The sequence below is a fragment of the Mizuhopecten yessoensis genome, unplaced genomic scaffold, assembly GCF_002113885.1.
Source record: "Mizuhopecten yessoensis strain PY_sf001 unplaced genomic scaffold, ASM211388v2 scaffold3011, whole genome shotgun sequence".
Taxonomy (NCBI): Eukaryota; Metazoa; Mollusca; class Bivalvia; order Pectinida; family Pectinidae; genus Mizuhopecten; species Mizuhopecten yessoensis.
The window spans coordinates 92,889-116,493 of record NW_018404831.1 but is presented as its reverse complement, the minus strand read 5'-3'; the positions used below and the strand labels follow the sequence as shown (position 1 = coordinate 116,493).

The 23,605-nt window shown below is 36.2% G+C and overlaps 1 protein-coding gene across 2 annotated transcripts; it reads left to right on the top strand.

Annotated features, from left to right (window-relative positions):
• Positions 1-49: 49 nt before the first annotated feature.
• Positions 50-22,357, top strand: LOC110446815 (serine/arginine repetitive matrix protein 2-like). 2 transcript variants are annotated; one of them, XM_021492126.1, is made up of 22 exons: positions 50-94; positions 1,410-1,485; positions 1,921-1,995; positions 2,885-2,992; positions 3,381-3,425; positions 4,985-5,072; positions 8,141-8,170; positions 8,929-9,074; positions 9,441-9,630; positions 9,746-9,874; positions 10,432-10,546; positions 10,870-11,213; positions 11,929-11,994; positions 13,667-13,891; positions 14,086-14,463; positions 15,678-15,776; positions 16,024-16,597; positions 17,400-17,474; positions 17,895-17,989; positions 19,260-20,471; positions 20,952-20,999; positions 22,003-22,357. In XM_021492126.1, the coding sequence occupies exons 2-22, from the start codon at positions 1,422-1,424 to the stop codon at positions 22,142-22,144; spliced, it is 4,248 nt and encodes a 1,415-aa protein (XP_021347801.1). In that variant the 5' UTR covers positions 50-94; positions 1,410-1,421; the 3' UTR covers positions 22,145-22,357. The 2 variants fall into 2 exon arrangements, with proteins under 2 accessions (XP_021347801.1, XP_021347802.1); XM_021492127.1 differs by lacking the exons at positions 50-94; positions 1,410-1,485; positions 1,921-1,995; positions 2,885-2,992; positions 3,381-3,425 and adding an exon at positions 7,329-7,357.
• The last annotated feature ends 1,248 nt before the right edge of the window (positions 22,358-23,605 follow it).

The window sequence follows — 23,605 nt, the reverse complement described above, 5'->3', positions numbered from 1 at the left end:
GTTTGTTTTCTAACGATAACCTGACCCCCCCCCCCCAATAAGTAAATGGTTCAATCCGGAGGAATGGCGGCGGTTCGATAGTAGATGCGGCAAGGTGTGATTATCGTCCATTTTCTATTATGACCAATGGTCCAAGCTGTTAATTTGAAATATTCAAACCGATAATTGTATCTATTGTATTGTAAAATGTGATAACTGTGGACCAGCTGACAATGTCATCGAAAGTGTATAAATGTGAACGTGTCCATCTATCAGTGGCGAGTTGGCCTACATGACCACCCTCCCTGTTTCAACTTTCGTTTGTTTAGACCGAAGCTAATTTACGTTATGGTTGCGAACATTGTAATGCATCTTTAATAGAACATTTCGAAACTCTTTTCCTGCACTAAATTATTCAGCATGGGCCTGTTGCTTATGATGTTTTGAGATAATGAACATGGCATCTATTTGTTTTTGCACAAGGGGCTTCAGTAGGTACAATAGATCTACAGTAGAGGAACACAGGGGCCTGATAATTTGCCCAATGCCATCATCGGGGTGACATTTTTACCAAAAGTTGATCTAAACCATTAAATGTGTAAAATTACTCAAACACCTTAGTTTAGGTCCAAATATACAACAGCAAATGATCAGGCCCCTGTGTAGAGGAATAGTTGATTGTTGTTATAGACAATAGGGTAGTTTGAAATGCTAATGCTACATATTTTTTTTAATATATGAGAACTTATGTCTGTCATCCAATTATTACAAGTTCTGCTTGCATTCGACCACTTCAATATTGCAGTGATGGTACCCCCATGGCCATTTTTCAATATTCTGAATCTTAACTATTGGAAGCTTTCACCTTTGGTTTAGTTACGTAGGACAAATCTAGATAAAAGAACTTAAGGTACAACCAACTGTTTGGAGCTAAAAATTAAATAAAAAAGGCAATTGTTTTGAGGTCTTGATTTTGTGTCGTTATCCTCTTTTAAGTGTGATGTTCTAAAAAAAAAAGACAGACCTCTGAAAATTTCCAAAACAAACCCAGTGCCGTAGAAAATGGATTCTATAATATTGAGCCATCCAATTTAGTATATTCTACATACTTTGAGTTTCACTAGGGCTCGATTTACCTGGTACCAGAATAGTTCCCTAAAGCTGAAGTTCCCTTGTCTCAATTCAATTCAAAAACATCCTGTTTAAATGAACTAAATAAAACCATGTTCATTGACATTTACTTAGAAATGATTTAGTAAACTCAATACTCTTAACATTACAATGGTGATAATGAAATGCAATTTGTTTGAAATTCACAACATCTTACTAACCTTTCATGCTTATTAATGTACGAACCTTCTTGTTGCTTCATTTGAGTGACAGTAAAATATATTAACCAATATTTATTATATATTTATTATTAATTGTAGAAGAGGAAGAAGATGACTGTGACCAGTGGATACAAGCCCCGATGTTTTCTGGACCTGGAAATTGGTGGCCAGTCAGGTAATTATAAGTGAAATCAGGATTTTTGTCATGTCAACGTGTATATATTCTATATATTGTACTCTGTTATAAGCAAATAAATTTGAAAATGGTTCATTAATACTTAAATTTTATCAAATTGTTCGGTCACAGGTTTACCTTAATTCTTTACCCTTGAGGAACAAGGATGGCAGTCATCTATACACCAGAATATATTAAATAGACATTTTTCTCATTTATCTCTATTAAAACTAATTATATACTATATAATCAAGTATTTGTAAAAATCAGTGCCATACTGCCATTGCCCTCATATTATAATATCATGACATCTGATTGAAATTTTTTACTACAGCTAAGTACATATTGAGTAATATCATTTTTTTTCTTCTGTTTTTAATGAAACTTTGATTTTAATAACTTCAGTTATTTGATTTAAAATTCTCCCCCATACAGTTGGACGGATCATAGTTGAGCTGTTCTCTGATGTTACCCCAAAGACCTGTGAAAATTTCAGAGCACTATGTACAGGTAAACCAATGTTTGAATGTGTTTCTCTGCTGACAAGAAGCTCACTACACCCCCAGCTTCAGTTTATCGATGAACTTTGTTGTAGAATGTGCTTATTTCTTAAACAAAATTAACTCCAGGTAGACTAGTGTCAATTTATTTGAATTAAAAGTTATTGCAACTGATTATTTTTGGTAATTTCAAGAAGATTTGTTTGCTTGTCTTGTCTTCTAAAGTCTTTTCATTAGTCCTTGCCAGTTTTATGTACAGTTCATTTATGGTGAAATTCTTAGCAAAATACTGTTGAACCTACATATACATATTCACACCTGATTTTTCAGTCAAAAAAAGCAAAAACTCTTGAGCTGAAAAAAATATTTCTCAAAAGAGTTGAAAAAACTATGAAGGTTTATTCCCAAATTCAGATGTATGCAGTCAGATGAAGATTATCAGTACAAAGGAATGTTTATTATCTTAAACCACAATTAAGTGTATAAGAACAGATACAAAGATACTCTTTTATCCATTAATTAATTCAAAGAAAATCGAGAGTTCATTAGTGCAAAATGTAAATGGGATTGCTGAATCGTTTTCCCAAATAAGGGGTAAAAACAGTCTAGTACTAAACTTCCCTCTCTGGAGATGTGCTCAGATCCTGTTTGGAAGTTTCAGAGATTAACATGTATGTGGAAACTTATATAAGTTATTTATGAACTGGATAATATGAAACGGTTTAAAACCTGTTTTAATAAATTTTGATTATTTATATACAATTGAATTCTTAATTACAAGAACTTGTAATTTTTGTTCTTCATTAAATCATTTCAGTAGAATATTTTCAAGATTTGAATTATGCAAAATCTGATGTTTATGAACAACAGAAAAAGGAAAACATTTTTTTTGTTACCAGGAGAAAAGGGTGTTACCCAGAAAACTGAACAGTCCCTCCATTACAAGGGTACTCCGTTCCATCGTGTGGTGAAAGACTTCATGATCCAGGGTGGAGATTTCACCAAAGGTAGGCAATGGAGATGTCAACAGTTGCATTATTAGAAGAAATTTCTGTAATCTATATTATGCAAAATATCCATTAATCATTGAACCATCGCAAGAATATCTATCTTATTAGAATTTTGCAGTTATTTTTTTTATCAAAAATAGTAGATATGATTTTCTGCTGAATGACAGCTTGAAAGTGCTTTATCTCAAAGGACATATGTGCTACCTCTATCCACATCAATTGAAATAACACCTTGTGGGAGCCAATTCCCGATATATCCATCATTCTTTGATTGAAGTAATGTTTTCTAATGTTTAAATGACAATGTATTACTGAGATTGATGAAATATTGTCTATGTCTGATGCAGTTGTATGAAATGAATTGTAAGTGTTGATTGTTTTGTAGGAGATGGAACAGGAGGCGAGTCTATCTATGGAGGGATGTTTCCTGGTAAGTTTTATCTGTCCAACAGAACAATTTCAGTAATGAGGGGACTTGAAAAAAGCTTGTTTGAAATGGAGTGAATGAAGGGTTCTTGACTTCAGTTCTAGAATATGATATTGCCATTATTGAGAATAAACGTGTTTTTCATAAAAAAAACATGCTCTAAGTTAATTCAGGGCCAACTTTGATAGAATGATTTGAAATGAACCAACACTTGCAGATACCGGTATGTTAGTTACAAGTTGATTTTAACATTTGGTAGACAAAACATTTTCCATTTGCTGGTATGCTGGTATCTGTTTACTTTTTAGTTACAGAACTAGTAATGCTTAAATAAACTTAAATTGCTCCTTTCATAGTTCATAGTTTGATTTAGCCATAGTTCATAGTTTGATTTAGTCATAGTTCATAGTTTGATTTCGCAGTTAGATTTTGTACTTACATGTCAATGTACAATACAAAAATGAAAGGATATTCCTTCTGTTCAACAAAATGTTTAATGTGAGGATACATTTTCCTTAGATGAGTATATAACATTATTACCCCTGGGCACGTATGTATATATTCAGTATATAACCATTGATTTTGCTTTGTATTTGAATGTATGAGGGATAATGTTGCCATAATCATCTGTTAATGTCTGAGCAGTAAAGAAGGAACTAAAAGCATTAAGTCTACTGCTCTATAACTGTTCATCTCTATATAAAGTGCACTTTATGACTAATATGTCGACGAAAACTTTGGTATAATACTGCTACGATTTTACCAGTGATATGTTCACTAAAGCTAGGGCTGTATAGAACTAATGCCAGTCAGATAACTGCAAGTGTTTTTGATATTCACCCAAGAACCAGGTATCTGTTGGTGTTCTTTTTTTTTTGCCACCAGGTTTAGTCATCAAATATCCCTTGTTTTCACGACAATCTGATCACGTTAACAATTATATCTCCTAAAACAAAACTTCACTTAATGATAGTGCAAATTAAATGAAATTAATGGTAAATATTACTCAAATCCTCCTAAATTGGTTTCCCATACATAGTTGTTAACTGTGTAAATTTGTTGTATGCATCACATAGTATGTGCTTTTGTAGTCCATCAAACAGCAGTCAGGATTATCAGTAAATATTGACCTATGTTTTTGGACAGTTATTAGCGTCTGGTACCTGATATTATTTAACAGAATATTGCTCATAATCATACTGAAACTATGTACTTTGATAACCATTATAGCCCTAACTAAAACCTCTGTATACTGCTAACATATGTCCCATAGAGTAATTGCATAATAAAGGGGTTATATATGTCCTTTAGAGTAACTGCATAATAAAGGGGTTATTTTAAATTTAGCATGATGAAATTGCAAAAAGGAAAATGAGCCTTGAAAATGGTGATGATGTTTAAAGTGTCAAATGACAACATGTATTTGTATGGGGGATATCTTCCAAATTCTTGCCATATATGGTTACTTTTATTTACTAGAAACATTTTTTCACAATTCACTATTGGTGTTTTTAACTTTTAACCTTGTCTAATACATGTTTTTTTCTTTTTTTCTCTTCCAGATGAAAATTTTATTTTAAAAAATGATAAAGAATTTCTCCTTTGCATGGCAAATCGTGGAAAGGACACAAATAGTTCACAATTCTTCATGTAAGTATTCAGTTCAGTGAGGTCTGCACAATAGTACACCCTTTGGTACGACGTAATAAAGGATTCAGATATTTTACTGTCTATAGTGGTGTTAAGATGTATTCCCTACCAACTTTACACCTGAAAACCTCTGCTTTGGTCACTGAGGTAATGCTTCTGCATCCAGATCTTACTGAGATATCTTTATAATTCTAGTCACTTGAAATGTTCAGCATGTTATTGACCTACTACAGTAATTTGACCACAAACTTTTAATTATGACGTTATCCAGTAAACAGATCAACAGATCATAATTATCCTCTGAAGATTTTTAGCTCACCTGGCCCGAAGGGCCAAGTGAGCTTATCCTATGGTGCAGCGTCCGGCGTCCGGCGTCCGGCGTCCGGCGTCCGGCGTTCGGCGTCCGTCAACTTTTTCCTTTCAAATGCTACTTGTCCTGAATGGCTCAGAGGATTTTGACCAAATTTGGTCAGGAGCATCATTGGCCAAAGGGTTCTCAGTTTTGTATAAACGGAGGGTATAACCCCCCTGGGGGCAGAGGGGCAGGGCCAAATAGGGGGAAAATAGGTAAATCTTTAAAAATCTTCTTCTCAACCAATAGAAGGATTTTGACCAAATTTGTCCTAGAGCATCTTTGGACAAAGGAGACTCAAGTTTGTATAAACGGAGGGTGTGGCCTCTTTGGGGGCAGAGGGGCGGGGCCAAATAGGGGAAGTAGAGGATTTTTTCTCTCCTACTATACAAGTGAAGGGATTTAAACCAAATGCAGTCTGAAGCTTGGTCAGGAGCATCATTGGCCAAAGGGTTCTCAGTTTTGTATAAACGGAGGGTATGGTCCCCCTGGGGGCAGAGGGACGGGGCCAAATAGGGGAAAATAGGTAAATCTTTAAAAATCTTCTCCTCAACCAATTGAAGGATTTTGACCAAATTTGTCCTAGAGCATCTTTGGACAAAGGAGACTCAAGTTTGTATAAACGGAGGGTGTGGGCCTTCTGGCGGCATAGGAGCGGGGCCCAATAGGGGAAATAGAGGATTTTTTTTCTCCTACTATACAAGTGAAGGGATTTAAACCAAATGCAGTCTGAAGCATGCTTAGGGAGAAAAGAATCAATTTTGTTTAAACTGAGGTGTGTGGATTCCCCTTCTTTGGGGCAGATTAGTGGGGCCCATTAGGGGAAATAGAGGAAAACATTAAAGATCCTTCTCCTTCTGTACCGTTGAAGGGATTTTAACCTAACCAAACTTGTTTGAGAGAATCTTTGGGCAAAGGGAATTGAATATTTTTAAATGGAAGATGCAACTTTGTTACTTGTACTCCTTTGATAAACCTGAATGGTACTCAGCAGGTTTTTAATTGAAAAATAAAATACCAGGTGAGCTATTAAGGCCCCTGGGCCTCTTGTTATTTCATAGCTTGAAATCGTTAGTACAAAACATTTTCTGATGTGTTATAAAAAAAACACAATAATTGACCGTCCAGGGATATTATGGTAAAAAGAACACAACGGTAAGTTTGATCGATGAATGATAATAGATATCACATCTACATGGGAAACAGGTTGTTTTCATTGTTAAGAAATAAAGTCCATTTTGAAAAGATATTTGAGACAAGTAATTATGAACTTTATGGTAGGGTATTTATCTGAAAGTTCTCCATTTGCTAACGATCTTAAAGAAGTAACGACTTGGATACATAGGATTTTGTCTTTGTTTTCAGAGCCTTTTTTGCAGGAAATGCTGTCAACAAGATGGTTGCAGATTTTCACAACCTTTTAATTCTTCCTAAACATATATATTGAGCTGAAACACATAAAATATCAATATAAATGAATCAATGCTATTTTTGGTTTTAGAATCAATTTTGTATGGAAATAGCATGTTACTTGTTGGATATGGCATTGATTGTTAATCCTCAAAAAACAAATTTAGGTATTTATAATTTTTGTGAGTTCACTGTCCTAAACCTCGTTAGCATCAATTTACATTGTGGAAATTATAAGTAAAAAATACATTCATATTTTTTTTGTCATTCAAGAAAAATAGCCATACATTAGGAAAAATAAATATACGAAATTGTTTTGTAAAAATGAACTCAAAATAGTTCTGTAATGTATTTCTGTTGACAAGGATTGGAACAGCTCTGCTCAGAAACAGGAGAAAGATATGAATAATGTATCAGTGTTCATACTAGTTGATAGAAAATTTGTTTTTTTACCATACACTGATATGTTTTGTCGCATTTTACATTATGAACAGAAACCTCTGCGACGTCTGCAAGTATCCAGGTAACACACATGCCTCACCATGACAAGTCCGTAAAGACTCGCCCACAAATTTCCTAGGCAGGCGTCTGTGCAGACTTGAATATTTCATCCCTCTGAACTCTGCTGCTTTTTTTATGATCTTTTTCTTGCTCACGATAGATGCTGTAATATTTTATCTAACGAATCTATCAGTTAGCTATAGTATCAAATATGCCATTTGTGTTTCCCCATTTTAATGAAAATTCAGACGTAATGTTAGTTGATGATAAAATTATTATTCATAATTTTTTCACTCTTTTGCAGCATACACAGTATTTCGTATTTTTCAGTTTTACAGCCAACAATTTTTTTAAATATTTTTTGCAGTTGAAAATTTAGCATCAAAGGAAAAACAATTTCAACAACAAATATCTACTTTAAAATGTTTTTTTTAAACAGATTTTTTTAAGGATAAATCCTCGCATTTAATGTGGCTATTTGATTTTTAATAACAAATAAAAATGGAAAATATGACTTGTCTTGAATTGATGAACATGGCAATAAGACATAGGCATACCTCTCAGAAGCTGGCAAAATGATGCAAAGAATTTATGCTATAAAAAGAAATGTGGTAATAACTTAAATTGCAGATTGAACACAAAACACAAAATTCTGTTAGTGTAATTGATGAGCTTGAGAGATGTACTACAGTGGCATTGACTGTGGTTAATCACTGATTTGTTGTAGGACAGTATTGGTATAAGTCACGTTTTCTAACAGTGTTTCTTTCTCTTTCATGTCACTTCCTTATATTCCCCACAATAGAACAACTAGACCAGCTCCACACTTAGATGGGTAAGTAGAAAGAAAATATTAGTATATTTGTCATACATGTATTAGTGAAATATTTATGGTTCTCGACAGAATTATTACATTGTAAAGTTTCACCAATGATGAAAATTTACTGAATAAAAAAGGGTGTGTAAATAGTGTAACCATTACTGCCTTATTCTAATCCTATCCTGCTCCACAGCAAGGCTGTATACCATTTTGTGTTTGTTACTTGTTTTAAGAAAATATCATAATGTATGTATCAAAGATGTACCAAAACAACCATTTATTCTACGACCACTTCATCTGAACAGAAAATCTCATTCTGTGGCTCTGAATGTAGTAAATCAAAGTATTAATGGGATTGGTTTACTTTTAAATTTATATCTTCACAGTTTTGATATCTGTCAGAATGTGAAAGATAACAGTTTTATCAAGTTAGTAGAAGTAAACATCTCAAAAATGTAATAAAGTGTTTTAAGTGGGTGGGTAGGAACTAAGTGTTCAGAGATGGCTAAATAAAAGGTGTATTTTGTTTTAAAGATAAGCTTGTACAAGGGTTTCGGAGTTAATAAATTAAAAAAAAATAAGTGGATAGGATCACTTATTATCTATAGGTCAACCATAACTTGATTTTTTGTTTTAATTCAATGTCATCAGTTGACCCACTTCAAAGACAGGGAGCATTCATGTCTAACAGATATTTTCTTGTTTTGTCATTTTGTATCTATTTTGCATTGATGACCTCAGTATCAGTATCATCTGTACCTTCGACCTTTCAGAGTTCATGTGGTTTTTGGCCAAGTGCTTCAAGGTCAGGATGTAGTCCGTCTCATAGAGAACCAAGAGACGGACACAAAAAGCCGCCCTCTCAAGGAGGTGCGCATTGGTAATTGTGGGGAATTGGTCCTGCAAATGAAGTCCAAGAGTAAGTAACCTTGTTGTGTCAATTAAAACAACACTTAGATATAGACTAGATAGTAAAGGTGTTCATGTCTTTTCCTAATGAAACAAATTAATAACATGTAATAAATATAGTCTTCTCAAAGCAGCCCTTGGTGAGCAAAACAATTGTCATGGTCAGATTATCGAAATTGATTTTACAATCGGTAACAACAAATTAAAAGTGCAGTAGAGTATCTGATCTGTTCAGATTCCATCTCTCTTCAACGAGAGCAGAAATGATAAGAATGTTTATAAAGTCTGAAAGCTGACTTTTGAGTTTTTTTACGTGTGAACATTAATGCAACAAATACAGTAGTCATAAAAAGCAACTGTTTAATTTGTAAATCAGGCAAGAAGAAGAAGAAAGTGTCGGAGTCTGAATCAGGATTGTCACATGGTTCGGGATCAGAATCAGGGTCAGAATCAGACTCGGCCAGCGAAGGGGATTCAAAGAAACGCAAACGCAGAAAGAAACAGAAGAAAAAAGATTCCAAAAGGAAAAAGAAAGAAAAGAAGAAGAAGAGAGATAAAGATGAAAAGTATGTAAAATTTTGTAAAGGTTTGAATAAAAGTGTGTTCAGAATTTTTAAACTTTATCTGGTGATGATGTTTGACCTCAGCAGACATATAACTTTTTCTCGTTCACCTTGACAGAGATGAAGAGGAGAGCCCTAAGGAGCCAGAGATAACCACTGTATTTGCTGCAATCAGACCTGATGAAATCCCGGAAGTGCCATCTCAGAAGTTCCTGATGAGGAATAACCCCGAAAAAGATCAGGATGAGTAAGAAGCTTTACTGAATCAATTAGATATTTAATAGGTTTTGTTTGGACTGAAAAATTTAACATAAATACCAGTTGATACAATATATTTTCTTGGTCCTAATTTTTAAATGTTCTGTTTTGAGACTGAAAATACAAAATGGCTGGCAAGTGGCCATCTTGAAATTTTAACATGGGGAAATGTCTGTTTGCCCTTCTATCTGTCTGCACGTTAACATTTCTTGTTTGAATGCTTTACTTCAGAACAAATGATTGCACAAACGTCAAGAGTGGCTCATCATGTGTATACAGTGTTGGTTATACACTGCTCAGTTGTTGCAAGGACACACTGGACAAACAACATTTCCAATTGCATGTAGTCTTTTGGAATATGTGTAGAAAGCAAAACAAATCTAGATAACAAAATTATCTTTTTTCCAAATAAAGGATGTTATTCCCTCCCCACTACAATTCACTGGTTGGGATGATTTGCTTTCAGGTGTAATTGTCAGGCCAGAAAAGTTGCTGTATTTGGTGACTTAAAGTAATGGTAAAAGTGAAATTTCTATCCATTTTCAGCAAAGCCAAATCTCCCCCTGGCTATGGTCAGCGGCGACCAATTGACAGGATTCCGTACAGTTCTCAAGTCAAGGTGACACGAAGTGGACGTAGGATCAAGGGTCGGGGTACAGTGGTAAGGAAATATTTATAAGAGCAGCATCAAGGGTTGCAGGGTATTTATCTCACCATTAGGAATTTACACATATATAAAAGTAATTTGACAGTAAAAGCTTGTGTCCTAAATAGACAGATAAGGGTCATAAATCAGTGGTAATATTCACTAGATCGTGATCAACGGTCATGGAAGTTAATTTTGGTAAATACATTGGAAAGTGTGTATCTATAGAGATTTTGTCCTTAGGATACAAATGAATCAGCATTGCCTTGGTATTAATTATTGTGTAATTTATTACAGCGCTACAGGAGTGGTATTAATTATTGTGTAATTTATTACAGCGCTACAGGAGTCGTAGCCGAAGTGAAACTCCACCTCACTGGCGACAAGCCATGCAGAAGCCCCAACCAATGGAGTTTGTGGAAAAACAAGATGAAGACCAAGGAAACCGCTGGGTCAGGGGTGACAAATTGCCCCAGGTGCGGGGTGAGCGAGGTAATCGGCGACTGTCTGAGCGTGATCGTAACTTTGAACCTAGAGAATTTGGTCAAGGTGATGGTGGAGGCAACCCCCGCTTGGGACGAGAGGCCAACAGAGGCGGAGGAGATAGAGATGATGACAGGACACGGGGTCGTAACCGAGACAGGCAGCCCCTCAGGGAGAGGTTCAGACAAGGAGATGAGAAGTGAGGATTTACACTGTCTCCTTCAGCCACTTACCAAAAAATGCTTCCACTTTTGAAGATTTTATTGGCTTTCATAGTTTAATCATTATTTACTGAATTTTTACATCTTTCAAAATAGAGAAAATGTATGTGTTGTTAAACAAATTGATACTCAAGGGAACTATCAAAGTTTATTTAAATAACTGACCTGAATCTGCTTTCAAAATAACAAAATCTTCTAAAATAAAAAAATCTTGCATAGAATAATTATATGTGTCATTGAACTTGTTGTTATGAGGGGCTATCATATCTGACCTTGTCCAACTTCAAAGGTCACAGGAATCTAAGATTCAAACAACTTTTTCACCATCACAGATGTAGTTCGCAAGATGTAGAGAACTAATATTTTGAGTGTAGCTAACTAGAATGAAAAGCTTGGAACAATTTTTGGGTCATATGATTAAAATGTCATAATCCTCAAGCAAAAGGTATAAGCATGCGTACAATTAAGTTGAAATCATTTTGACCAACTTTGAAGGTCACCAGGGTTAATGTGTTTGCCATCACTGGTTTCTAACAGGTGAGCGTTACAGGCTTGTATGGGTCTGTTGTTACTTATAACAAATTTGATGTCAAATACAATTGGACAATCTTTAAGCTTAAAATAAGTTACTTCAGTGTGAAAGCCTGCAGCAGTGTCAAATTGATACTAAAGAATCAATATCTATATTACCAGGGCTGAGAAAAAAGAGGAGGAGGAGGAGGAAGACGATGGAAGAAGAAAGCACAAGAAAGATAAAAGGTAATTTGACATGATGGTGGTGGTTATATGAGTTACCGTAAAAACCGTAAAAACCCATGTTATTTGCGCACCTGTGTAATTTGCGCAGGTACTTTTTGAGGCTGAAAATCTGGAAAAAAGGTTCTACTCGAATATTTTGCGCACCCAAAAAATCTGGAAAAAAAACCGATGTTCATGCTCCGAAAATCGATCTCATTTTTTAAAAATATATTTCTATGATTTTTTTTTCATTGATGTAAAATGATATTTAAAAATAAGAAGAAACTACGTAAAATGTGTATTTTGTTGCTTGTTTTCTTTGAATTATCTGATCACACATGACACACACGTGTGCGCATATCGGCATACATCAATTCATTTTAGCAATATTTTACATAAAACATTTACCTGCTTACAAAAACATATCAATTAATAAGTAATTCGATGTTTATGTGCATATCTCCTGGTGAAAGACATAATTAGATACCTTTTATTGATCATAATTACGATCAGTGAGAAGGGCTCATCATGGCGGCTTGGGTTACGTCACTTCAAACCAGGTCATGTCACAGTTCAGTTTGGCCACGGAATTAGATTATCTAAGTCCGTGGTTTGGCGATATTTTTTACAAATTACAATGCAGTAATTAGCTAACACTATCTCTGTGATTACCCGTTAACAATAGCTCTACTAATTGAAATGATTTGCAGTCGCGATCGACGGACCGTGTTGTTGTTTTTTTCACTCGCCAACACGTGGCGTGAATTACGAAGCCCTACTGCATTGTCATAACTACAGACTGATTTGACTGATAAGGGATTATAAAAAATATGTTTATACTAGAAGCGTGGACAATCAATACATCCTCTTCAAATCTACTCCAAGGAAAAAAATAGTTAACGCAGACTATTTTTACGATGCTTCATTTAATAAATATTGAAATAATTCACGAGGTTATTATCAATCACGTGTTTACGTAATGTTAGACGCGAGATCAACATGAAAGTGAGCCGGAAAAAAACCATGCTATACGTATACGCATAGGCGATTTGAAAAAACTTACAGAACTTACATAGAATGGAGCTTAAATTGAACAACTACATTTTCGTAATAGTATGGGGAAACGCACCGAGATGTCGAAACGTAATGTCGTAAGTTGATCAGCGATTCTCTGGCATAGGAATTTGGCTAAACTTTTTTTGTTAACGGTTACCTATTTATTAATACTTTTCACATAAACTCACATAACAACACATTATGTATCTTTTATTAATGTTTGACATAAATAAATTTGTTGATCGTCATTTGTCTTAGAGTTCCGTGTACCAAGGGACATAATCCAAGATGGCGATCTCTCAGAATCGTCGATCTTTTCCTGAAAAAAACTTAATTTTTCTATACCTGTGTATTTTACGAACCCCCCACTTCGGGTATTAAATTTCTGAAAAAAAAGTGCGCAAATTACATGGGTTTTTACGGTACACTAAAATGGAGTCTTTTCCTTATCCAAGTTTCTCGTATATAAATAATGGCTTACTTTTGTCTCCGATAGTGTCATATGTAAAGTTTGTGCTTATCTAGTTTGTAGTTTGTATTCGGCATGCTATTTTCAGACAAGACCTGTCAATCGTCTAAGATATTGTTTTAAGATGATGTTATATCTTTGTAAGTTTCATTCACATTTAAACTTCAGCCACAAGAAACATAAAAAGCACAAAAAGACAACCAAAAAGCACAAAGACAACAAGGAGAGTGACAATGAGGAAGACACGAGGAAGGCAAGGCATCCAAGTGTTTCTGATAAAGAGGATGTTTCCCGGTCACCCTCACCAAGGTCAGGCAGGGAAAGCAAGAATGAACCGGAGAGGAATGGTCACAGTGAAGCACGAAGGTTGAGTGAGCGCAGAGATGTCAGAAGGTTTGTGTTATGTCTGTTAATCTAAAGATCACATAAATCTGATGTAAGAGCATAAATGAAATAGATATTCCCTAGTAATACCATTTCAACAAGGAAACTATATGAAAATTTATGCTTCAAATATCCATCTTGAAAGTTCATATAATGCAAAAACCAAATGTATTAAATATTGATAAATGTGTTTGTATTTAAAGATCAACTGCTGACAGTAGAAATAGTGTTGAAAGGGGGAGACATGATAGGAGAAGGTCAAAATCACCAGAGATCAGGTCAAAGCAACCAGCTCGCAGGAGATCAATATCGAGAGATCGCCATCATTCAAAATCCAGATCGCCTGACAGAAGACCATCTTCTGATTCACGAGGTCGAAGGAGACGACCTTCAGATTCAGATTCAGATTCAGAGGATGATAGCCGAACCAGATCAAAGAGGCAAAGTAGGCGAAGGTCAGGGTCCTCCAGAGATAGTTCTAGTAGGAGTAGGTCAAGGTCCAGGGATCGCTTCCAACGTGATATTGGCAGAAGGGGCAGGCGAGATGAGGAAAGACGTCCCAGAGTTCTTCCAGGTATCAGGTAGGTAGTAGAGTTTGATTTTATAAGGGATGTGTATTTGTAATTGATGTCACAAACTTTTTTTTAATTTTTACATTAGATTTATTTCAAGAAATTATGTTCATTGTCTTATCAAATGAATGAACAGCTGGTTATGTACAGTTAGGCTGAGATGACAACCAACTATCCCATGTAAGGAGTTTTCCCTTTAGAATAATAACGGAGTCTCCTATAAAGAAGACCAGTGAAAGTAAAAAAAAGAAAGAAAAACAACAACATTACTGTACCAGGTAATGGAAGGCTCCAATATAATTCTGAGATACACAGTTGTTGGTGAGGAACACAGTTGTCTGTGGACTGCCTTGTTAATGGATGTAAACATTTCAATGAAACTTTTGTACATCTAGGAACCATCCCTAGGAAATGAGACATTGGATATTTTCAGGACTCACTTGTAGGCGAAGGTCAGAAATTAACGTTAGATTTTCCCGATTGTTCAGAGCGTACCATCAGTTGGTAGTCTTGTGGTACCCTTGGATGTCCATGTCTGACAAGGTTGAGGTGAAAGCTCAAATATTTTGCTTGTTCTTTGTGCATTTTACTAAAAATAAAACTTGAAACATATAATTCAAAATTAGTTGCTTCATAAAGGTGATCATTAATTAATTTTGACCACAACTTTTTGCAGTTGTGTGAGAGAATTCCATTGAAAACGTCTTAAAGCGATCCAAATGTAACAATAAAGCCCAGTTAGTGTGGTTCATTCAATCTGAAACAGGATATCACAGGGTAACATTGCCTGGTAGGACACCCATACAATCAAAATCTCAGAATCCAAAAGACCAATCTTTTAGAAATTTGACATGGCAATACACTGTGATGTGTAGATGTGCAAAAGGGGTTTAAAAAGTTTCTAAGATCAAGGTTATTGTTTCATAAAATGACCAAGTGTGATACGGTCCTTATCTCCGGAATCCAGAAAGACTTATCTTTTGGGAATTTGACATAGTAATACACTGATATGTAAATGTGCTAAAAGAGTTTTAAAATTATAAGGTCAAGGTTATGGATGATAAAATAAGACCAGATTTGACGGGGGAGTAGGAGAGGAGCCTGAAAAGTCGAGACAATCAACTCCTTGCTGAGAGAATTGATTAAAAAGTGGCTCTGTTATTGATTTAAATATTATTAAACTCATGAATCTTAAGAAATATTTTCTGAATACTTGTGTGCAGACCAGTGAGACAAAAGTCTGAAAGTCCACCTCCCACTCACTGGAAACCGGGACAGAAACCTTGGAAGGTCAAGCCACAGGACAGACCACTCACAACCAAGTATGTGTCAAAGATTTTAATATTTCTTAATATTGGTTAATCACCAAGAATTTTCCCCAGCAATTGAAAAAATTAAAGTATGCAAAAATAAATAAATATTGTGTTGAGGTCAAAGGCCAACTTCAACTGCTGACTGGTTCAAAAAGTCAACATCAGCAACCCAGGCAGTGTTTTAATCTAGGCATCATAAGTGTCACCAAATTACTTACTTACGTTAAAACTATTTCAAAAATATATTCTATTGTAGTGATGTTCTTGGTGCACCCGAGTTGAAAGATAAGAGTCCACAGAAATCTGGTGTTAGCCCAGGAGACAGTCAAGTGAATCCAAGTCGCATTTCAAGTAACTCTCCTGTCAAACTTCATGGTCACCACAGACAGTCTGACGATAGTGATGACAGTGACCGCTCTCCCAGCCCAGGTATAGATATGTCTAGAGGTCGGAAATCAAGCGGATCGGACCCTTCACGGGAAACTCGGTCCATTCATCTTGAGACTGACATGCGAGGGAGGTCAGAGCCAGATAACCTGAGGACAGTGCGCATTGGGAATATGACAGAACAACGGTCTGTACATCTCAGTAAAATGGATGATGACTCCTATAGACGGGATCCTGTTCCAGCTAGTAAGATCCAGTATGATTTGGCGGAACAAGTAGATCCAATTAGGGCAAGTCCTGTTCGAAAGGAATCAAAGTCCAAATCAAGACATTCCTCAGACTCAAGATCAGAAAGTTCATATAAAACATCCGATTCTTCTGAGGAATCTGATACGTCGGTAAAATCTGAGGAAGAACAGCGACGTACTGTAAGAAAAGTAGAGGTGAGTTTAAATATAACAGAAGATTGATCATATCAAGCTAACAAGGTTGTCCTGTATTGTATATCAATATTCACAAAATGTGAATATAAAGGATCTTACATGAGTTTCCATTTCATGAGATTTATAAAATGAGTCTTAGAATTTTTCAATTTAGTGTGCCTCTGGCGAGCTAAAATGAAAAATTTGTGACCGGTTTCATCAATTTCATATGAAATGAAAACAAGTGTAAGATCCTTTTTATCACATAAACAAGATTTGTGGCATTTATTCGTGTAAAACTACAATTTTCATTCAACCTTGAAATGTAAAAAGCTGCAATTTTGACTCCAGTGCGTAAGTCTGTGACGTCATGTACTTGTCCTAGTCATGACGTCACAATTGAAACTTCAAACCAATCGCAGGGCTGAATGGTCATATTAATTACATGGGCTAATACGCTAAAAAATATCACATGGGTATATTCACTTGGTAGCACAGTACATTATGTGGTAAATGAGAGTACATTAAAACAGTGTGAAATAAGGATTGTTTCAGAAAGAAAGCTATTTGGAGAGTGGGAGGCAGGCAGGATTGAGATTCTATTTCATAATTGTTAACATATGTGGGGACACAAAAGTAGTGGTGGATCGGTGTCCTTCCAGCCCCATAAAATCTAGAATAACCCTGATGAATCAAGAATGGAAGTGATTTTTTTTTGATTTTTTTAAATACATTGGAATAGAATAAAACTTCATAGCACCCTTCAGGTTGATACTTCTTCACTTTAAATATAAATTGAGAGAATGTCAATATATGATTACAGGAACGCATAAAATGGCAGCCACCACCGGACCCTGAGGAGCCAGAGCGTGAGGAGGCTCCACGTATTGTTACCAAGGTAAAAAAAATGACGCTCATTACTATAACAATTGAAAATGTTTATGAAAATTTCAGTATTTTCTTGATGTTTTGGTTTAAAGATGGCTGTCAGACATTTGATCTGTCCCTCCAACATCATGGTAAGACTTAAATGTTTAGCTCAATTACTCTTATACCATAAGACCAACAGCAGGGGTGTAAATTTAGACCATAATGGACTCATCGAGATAAATGAATGGTAGAGTCTACTAAAGTTTCCTAGGGTTGAAAGGGTTAAGGGAGTACTATGCAAAAGTATTTCTAAGTAGGTCACTGTGATCGATATTTTCTGCTTCACTGTCATTGTAATGTTGATACTTTGCATTTACCTCTATTTCTATCAAAACTGGAGCAGCAGTATATGTATGTTTTACAAACATGTTCTAATTGTTGTTTTCAGCAGCCTGAGGATGTTAGTCGGACATCTGTTAGAATGAGGACCCCCCCACTGCCTCCATTGGGACAAGTGGCTGAGGCTGCGTCAGAGATGGCCAGGTAAGCTGTAATACCAGACCCGTTCTCTCTCACTTTAAGTAGTCTATAATGGTGCAGAATTAAAGGGTCCTTATAGGCTATCCTTAGACAAGTATTTTGCTTGCAGTGTGCCGACTGGCTCATTGAAAATGATAGCTATTCTAAATTTTTGGGGAAATTTTCATCAAAGGACTTAATTTTTAAATTAAAAATCACCAAACGTTTACAGATTTATCAGACAAATTCATTGTTACACGAGTGGTTGAAAGTTGGCAGATAAAAGTCAACAGTAGTGAAAAGAACTCATTTTTTCTTTGAGGTAAGATTATTTGACAAGTATTGGCATTTCTAGCCGACCTGGTCCGAAGGACCGGTGAGCTTATGCCATGGTGCGGCATCTGTCGTCCGTCCATCAACTTTTCCTTTAAAATACTATTTGTCATGAACGGCCCAGTAGATTTGGACTAAATTTGATCAGGAGCACCCTTAGGCCAAGGGCATTCAATTTTGTATAAGCGGTGGGTGTGGCCCTCTTGGGGGCAGAGGGCCCAATAGGGGAAGTAGAGGTAAGACCTTTAAAATCCTTCTTCTACGGTATGGTGGAGGGATCTTGTACAAACTGTGGGTGTGGCCCCCTAGGGGCAGAGGGGTGGGGCCAAAAAGGGGAAATATACGTCTGATTGGTCGAGTGAGTAAAAGGGGAAATTGAGGTTTAAATCTTTAAAATCCTTCTCCTTCTGCACTTTTGGGGGGATTTTATCCTTATTTGATGTGGAGCATTCGTTGGCAAAGGGGACTAAATTTTGTATACACGGAAGGTGTCAGTGACCACTCTGGGTTCAAAGTTGTGGTGCCCAATAGAGGAATTTGAGGTTTAAGCCTTCAAAATCCTTCTTCCTCTGTACCATTTGGGGGATTTCATCAAAATTTGGCTTGGAGCATCCTTGGGCAAAGGGGACTAAATTTTGTATAAACGGAGGGTGTGGCCCCTCTGGTTACAGGGCCCAATAGGGGGATTTGAGGTTTAAATCTTTAAAATCCTTCTTCTTCTGAACCATTGGAGGGATTTTATGTAATAAGAATAACTTGCTTTATTATCCAGGTGAGCGATACAGGCCCTCTGGGCCTCTTGTTCTTTGGTTATAACCATGCGTTATTAGACAATGTTTCTTTGGCCTGCAGGTTCTTCTAATTAACCATACATATGAAAGTCTTCCAAAAGCCTTCCCCTGTACTTCAAATGTGAACAAACAAGAATTAAGAATGATTTAAATGTCCATCTTTTTCACAGAAAGAAAAATAGGTGGGATGTCCATGCTCCAGTAGTTGTACCAGAGAGGACCATAGTGAGTGTCCCCCTACCCCCCAAACAACCTTCACCTCCTCGGATAAGCCGATCATCAAGGTCACCCTCATATTCATCAGACAGTTCCAGGTCAAGGTCTCAGTCTCCAACTAGCAATTATCTGTATGGAGATAAAAAGAAACCATTGGACAATGAAGAGACTAAGCCACTGGAGCCAATTAAACAGGTTGAAGAATTTGCTTCACAATCTCTTATTACAAAGTCTGTATCCAAATCTCCTGCAAAGTCAGACAAAGGAAGGAGCAATCCGATTCAAGTGGTCACAAACATAGAGAGTATTCCTCTCCAGGGTGGACGTTCACTGGATCTGAACATGCTAAGTCCCGCCAACATACCTTTCCCAGTGGAGAGTACAGAGAAACCCAAAGACAAATCTTCCAGCAGTTCCGAGAAGAAAATTTCACCCGATGAACCACCAAAGAAAAGTCTGGAAGAAAGATTGAAAGATTTCACTGCTGGGATCAGTGGTTCGAAATCTGCCTTTATTCCTTCAGGAGATAAGGCTAAGGCTAAATCAAGAAGCCCTTCATCAGATGCTTCACCAAAGAAATCCTCTCCTACTAGAAGACCATCCAATAGATCTGGCAGCAGAAACCAAGACCGTAGTAAATCTCCTCACAGATCCCGCAGGAAAAGTAGATCAAAGTCTCGAGAAAAATCCCATTCCAAGTCACCTCTTCGCTCAAGAAGGCGGAGTTCAAAATCACCAATTAGAGTGAGGAGGAAAAGTCATTCGAAGTCACCAAGACGTGGCAAAAGTAGGTCAAAATCTCCTTATCGTTCTAGAGGAAGAAGTTATTCACGCTCTCCACAGCGACGAAGGATTTCTCCGGCTCGGTATTCACCAGTGCCACCCAGAAGGCAGTCTCGAACCAGTCCTCGTAGGAAATCAAGATCACCTAGGAGGTCGAGATCTAGAAGGCGTTCCCCATCTCCCAGAAGAAGGTCTAGGTCACCAAAACGTCGTTCCCGTTCAAGGTCTCCAAAGCGGAGATCTGTGTCACCAAGGCGACGAAGTTTGTCCAATCGCAGGAGGGCATCTGTACGAAGAAGACGTTCAAGGTCAAGGTCCTCCAGGAGAAGATCACCAAGGAGACGTAGTATCTCTCCACGACGTCGCAGCCGATCTAGGTCAAGGTAAGTTTTGAGTATAGTGGTATGGTGAATTTTCACCAAAATCTTTTCTTTAACATCATTCGAAATAACTGCAACAAGAAGGAAATTTTGAATTTCTTATTCAAATGCAATAATGTTTCAAATTTAAATTTCATACAAAAAAGATTGATAAAGAAATTGCTGCATTTGTTTACCATTTGTGAAATTTTACATAATCGAATACAAGTCTCAAAAAGTAAACTTAAAGCCTATCTTTAATAGTATGTTGACTTGATCAGTGTAATGGCAGATGAGCTTGTTGTGAAATACAGTTTTGCTGGTTTTTAAGTGTTAGTTCTGATTTATCACTTGCTCAACTGCCCACCAGTATTGGGCAAAACTGATAGCGTCTTCATGTATACACTGATAACAATTATTAAGATCACCAGATCATGATTACTGATATAAATATTTTACATATCTGATCATACTTGTAATGAAATCCTTTCATTGGTGTTGCAGGAGACGTTCTCCTATACGACGCAGGCCTTCGAGAGAAAGACGCAGGAGGTAAGTAAGACCTCTTGCCCAGAGCAATGTCTATTGTAGTAACCACTCTAAAAGTAGAAATTATTGCAGTATGGAATTGCTTGCATTTTTTTGCATTAAGAAAATTAGCATGAAAAATATCCACATGCAAACACATTCATTACAGATAAAAAGGATATATGTATAAAGTTCAGGACCATTGCCAACACAAAAATGTCCAAACCACAATCAGTTTAATAAGTCACAAACCACGATCAGTTTAATACCACAATCAGTTTAATGAGTCACAAACCACAATCAGTTTAATGAGTCACAAACCACAATCAGTTTACCGGTAATGAATAACAAACCACAATCAGTTTAATAAGTCACAAACCACAATCAGTTTAATGAGTCGCAGCGCAAACATTTTCACACACAAGAATTTTCATTTTCTAGTAAATACATCCTTCGTGAAATCATATTTTCACTGTGTGACATGAAATATTATTGGAATATGAATTCTTAATTAAGTAGCATGGTAAAACCTTAACCTGTCATTTTCTCTTAACCACAAGAGGTGTATGACCAGGTACCTTTAGGTGTGAGATAGTATCTCACACAGTAGGGTTAATTGGAGAGGATTCCCCAGTCATAACATTTGTATAATGACACATCAACAATGCATTGCTATATCAACATTACGCATATTATAGTTGGTGAAAACAACCACAAAAAATGGTTGCAAACCATATTAAAAATAATCATTAAGTGTAATATTTATACCTGTTGCTATTATTAGGGATGTTTTAAAAAAACTTGTGAACCTGTTTAAAGCAAAAAATGGTGTGTTGCGAGTCAAAACCAAAAGTTTTGTTTTTGTCGCTTTTTGAAACAGATATTTTGTATGCCAATTCAGAAATGATGGAAGTTAATTACACCCCTTTATCTCAAGTAACTGAATGATAATTTTGAATAAGATAGAAAAGTGCAATTGAAGACAATACCTCGAGACAGTCACTACATATTACAGATTTTGTTACAGACGCAGCAAAAGTTCAGGATCGTCCAAAAGTCGAAGTCGCAGCAGAAGTCGTAGCCGTCGTAAGAGACACTCTAGTAGCTCGCGTAGTCGAAGTCGCAGTCGACGTCGTAGACATAGAAGCTCTAGCTCTGACAGTGATTGAACATCGCCATAGAGTGTCACAATATGGACTTAGGTTTTTTTAATACAAGTCTGTTAATAGAGCTTACTGCAGAAATAGTTTCCATAATGCTTGATAATTTACACAATTTTGCTTTTATTAATTGTTGATATTTAATGCTTGATTGGGAAGTAGTAACTACAAATCATTCAGAGATTTCTTCATGCTTGAGAATTCACACTATTTTTCTTTTATGAATTGGTGATATTTAATGCTTGATTGGAAAGTAGTAACTACAAATCATTCAGAGATTTCTTCATGCTTGAGAATTCACACTATTTTTCTTTTATGAATTGGTGATATTTAATGCTTGATTGGGAAGTAGTAACTACAAATCATGGGCACAGAGATTTAAGCTTTATTTTCATTTATGTTTTAATGTAATTGTTGGTAGGCCTGTGGTTAAATTGAATATTTATAATTTGTCCAGTCGTACCCTACCACACATTGTACACATTTTTTGTTTTTAAAATAAAGGACACTTGATGAGTGAAACTCTTCAATTTTTATTCAACATTGAGACTATCTTATAATTTTAGTCATGTAGATGATAACATTTCTTATTTCATTTATGAAGAAGGTATTGGATCTTGGTGCAAGACAAAATGTGGTGGATGTGATGGCGATTCTGGTCCTTGTGTAAAAAAACATAGAGATACCAAAGTGTCAACAAAACCATGATTCAAACTCAAAATTGTTAAACCTTGGACAAGTTATGAATAAAGGAATGATATGGAGTACAAGGAGAATAAGACCAGGTATTCTGAAGGGTAAGTGTCTGTTTAATTGATGACACACCTATGCAAATCAAGGTCAAAGTAATGTTCTCAATGAGAGAACCGGGGTTGTCGCAATAAAACAAGGCACGCTAACAAGCATAATCTAAATCTTCAACCTTCATATCCCACAGAAAATAGTATATTTCCCAACGTTGTCATTATAGCTACCATGTCAATCACAAAGCTTGGTCTTTATCAACCTACATCTCTAGAAACTCTGTGGGTTGCGGGTTCGAGGCTGGCCCTGACAACAGACTTAGACATTTTGACAGATAGATGTCAGGTGACCAGACTTAGACATTTTGACAGATAGATGTCAGGTGACCAGACTTAGACATTTTGACAGATAGATGTCAGGTGACCAGACTTAGACATTTTGACAGATAGATGTCAGGTGACCAGACTTAGACATTTTGACAGATAGATGTCAGGTGACCAGACTTAGACATTTTGACAGATAGATGTCAGGTGACCAGACTTAGACATTTTGACAGATAGATGTCAGGTGACCAGACTTAGACATTTTGACAGATAGATGTCAGGTGACCAGACTTAGACATTTTGACAGATAGATGTCTGGTGACCAGACTTAAGACATTTTGACAGATAGATGTCAGGTGACCAGACTTAGACATTTTGACAGATAGATGTCGGGGCCAGAGGA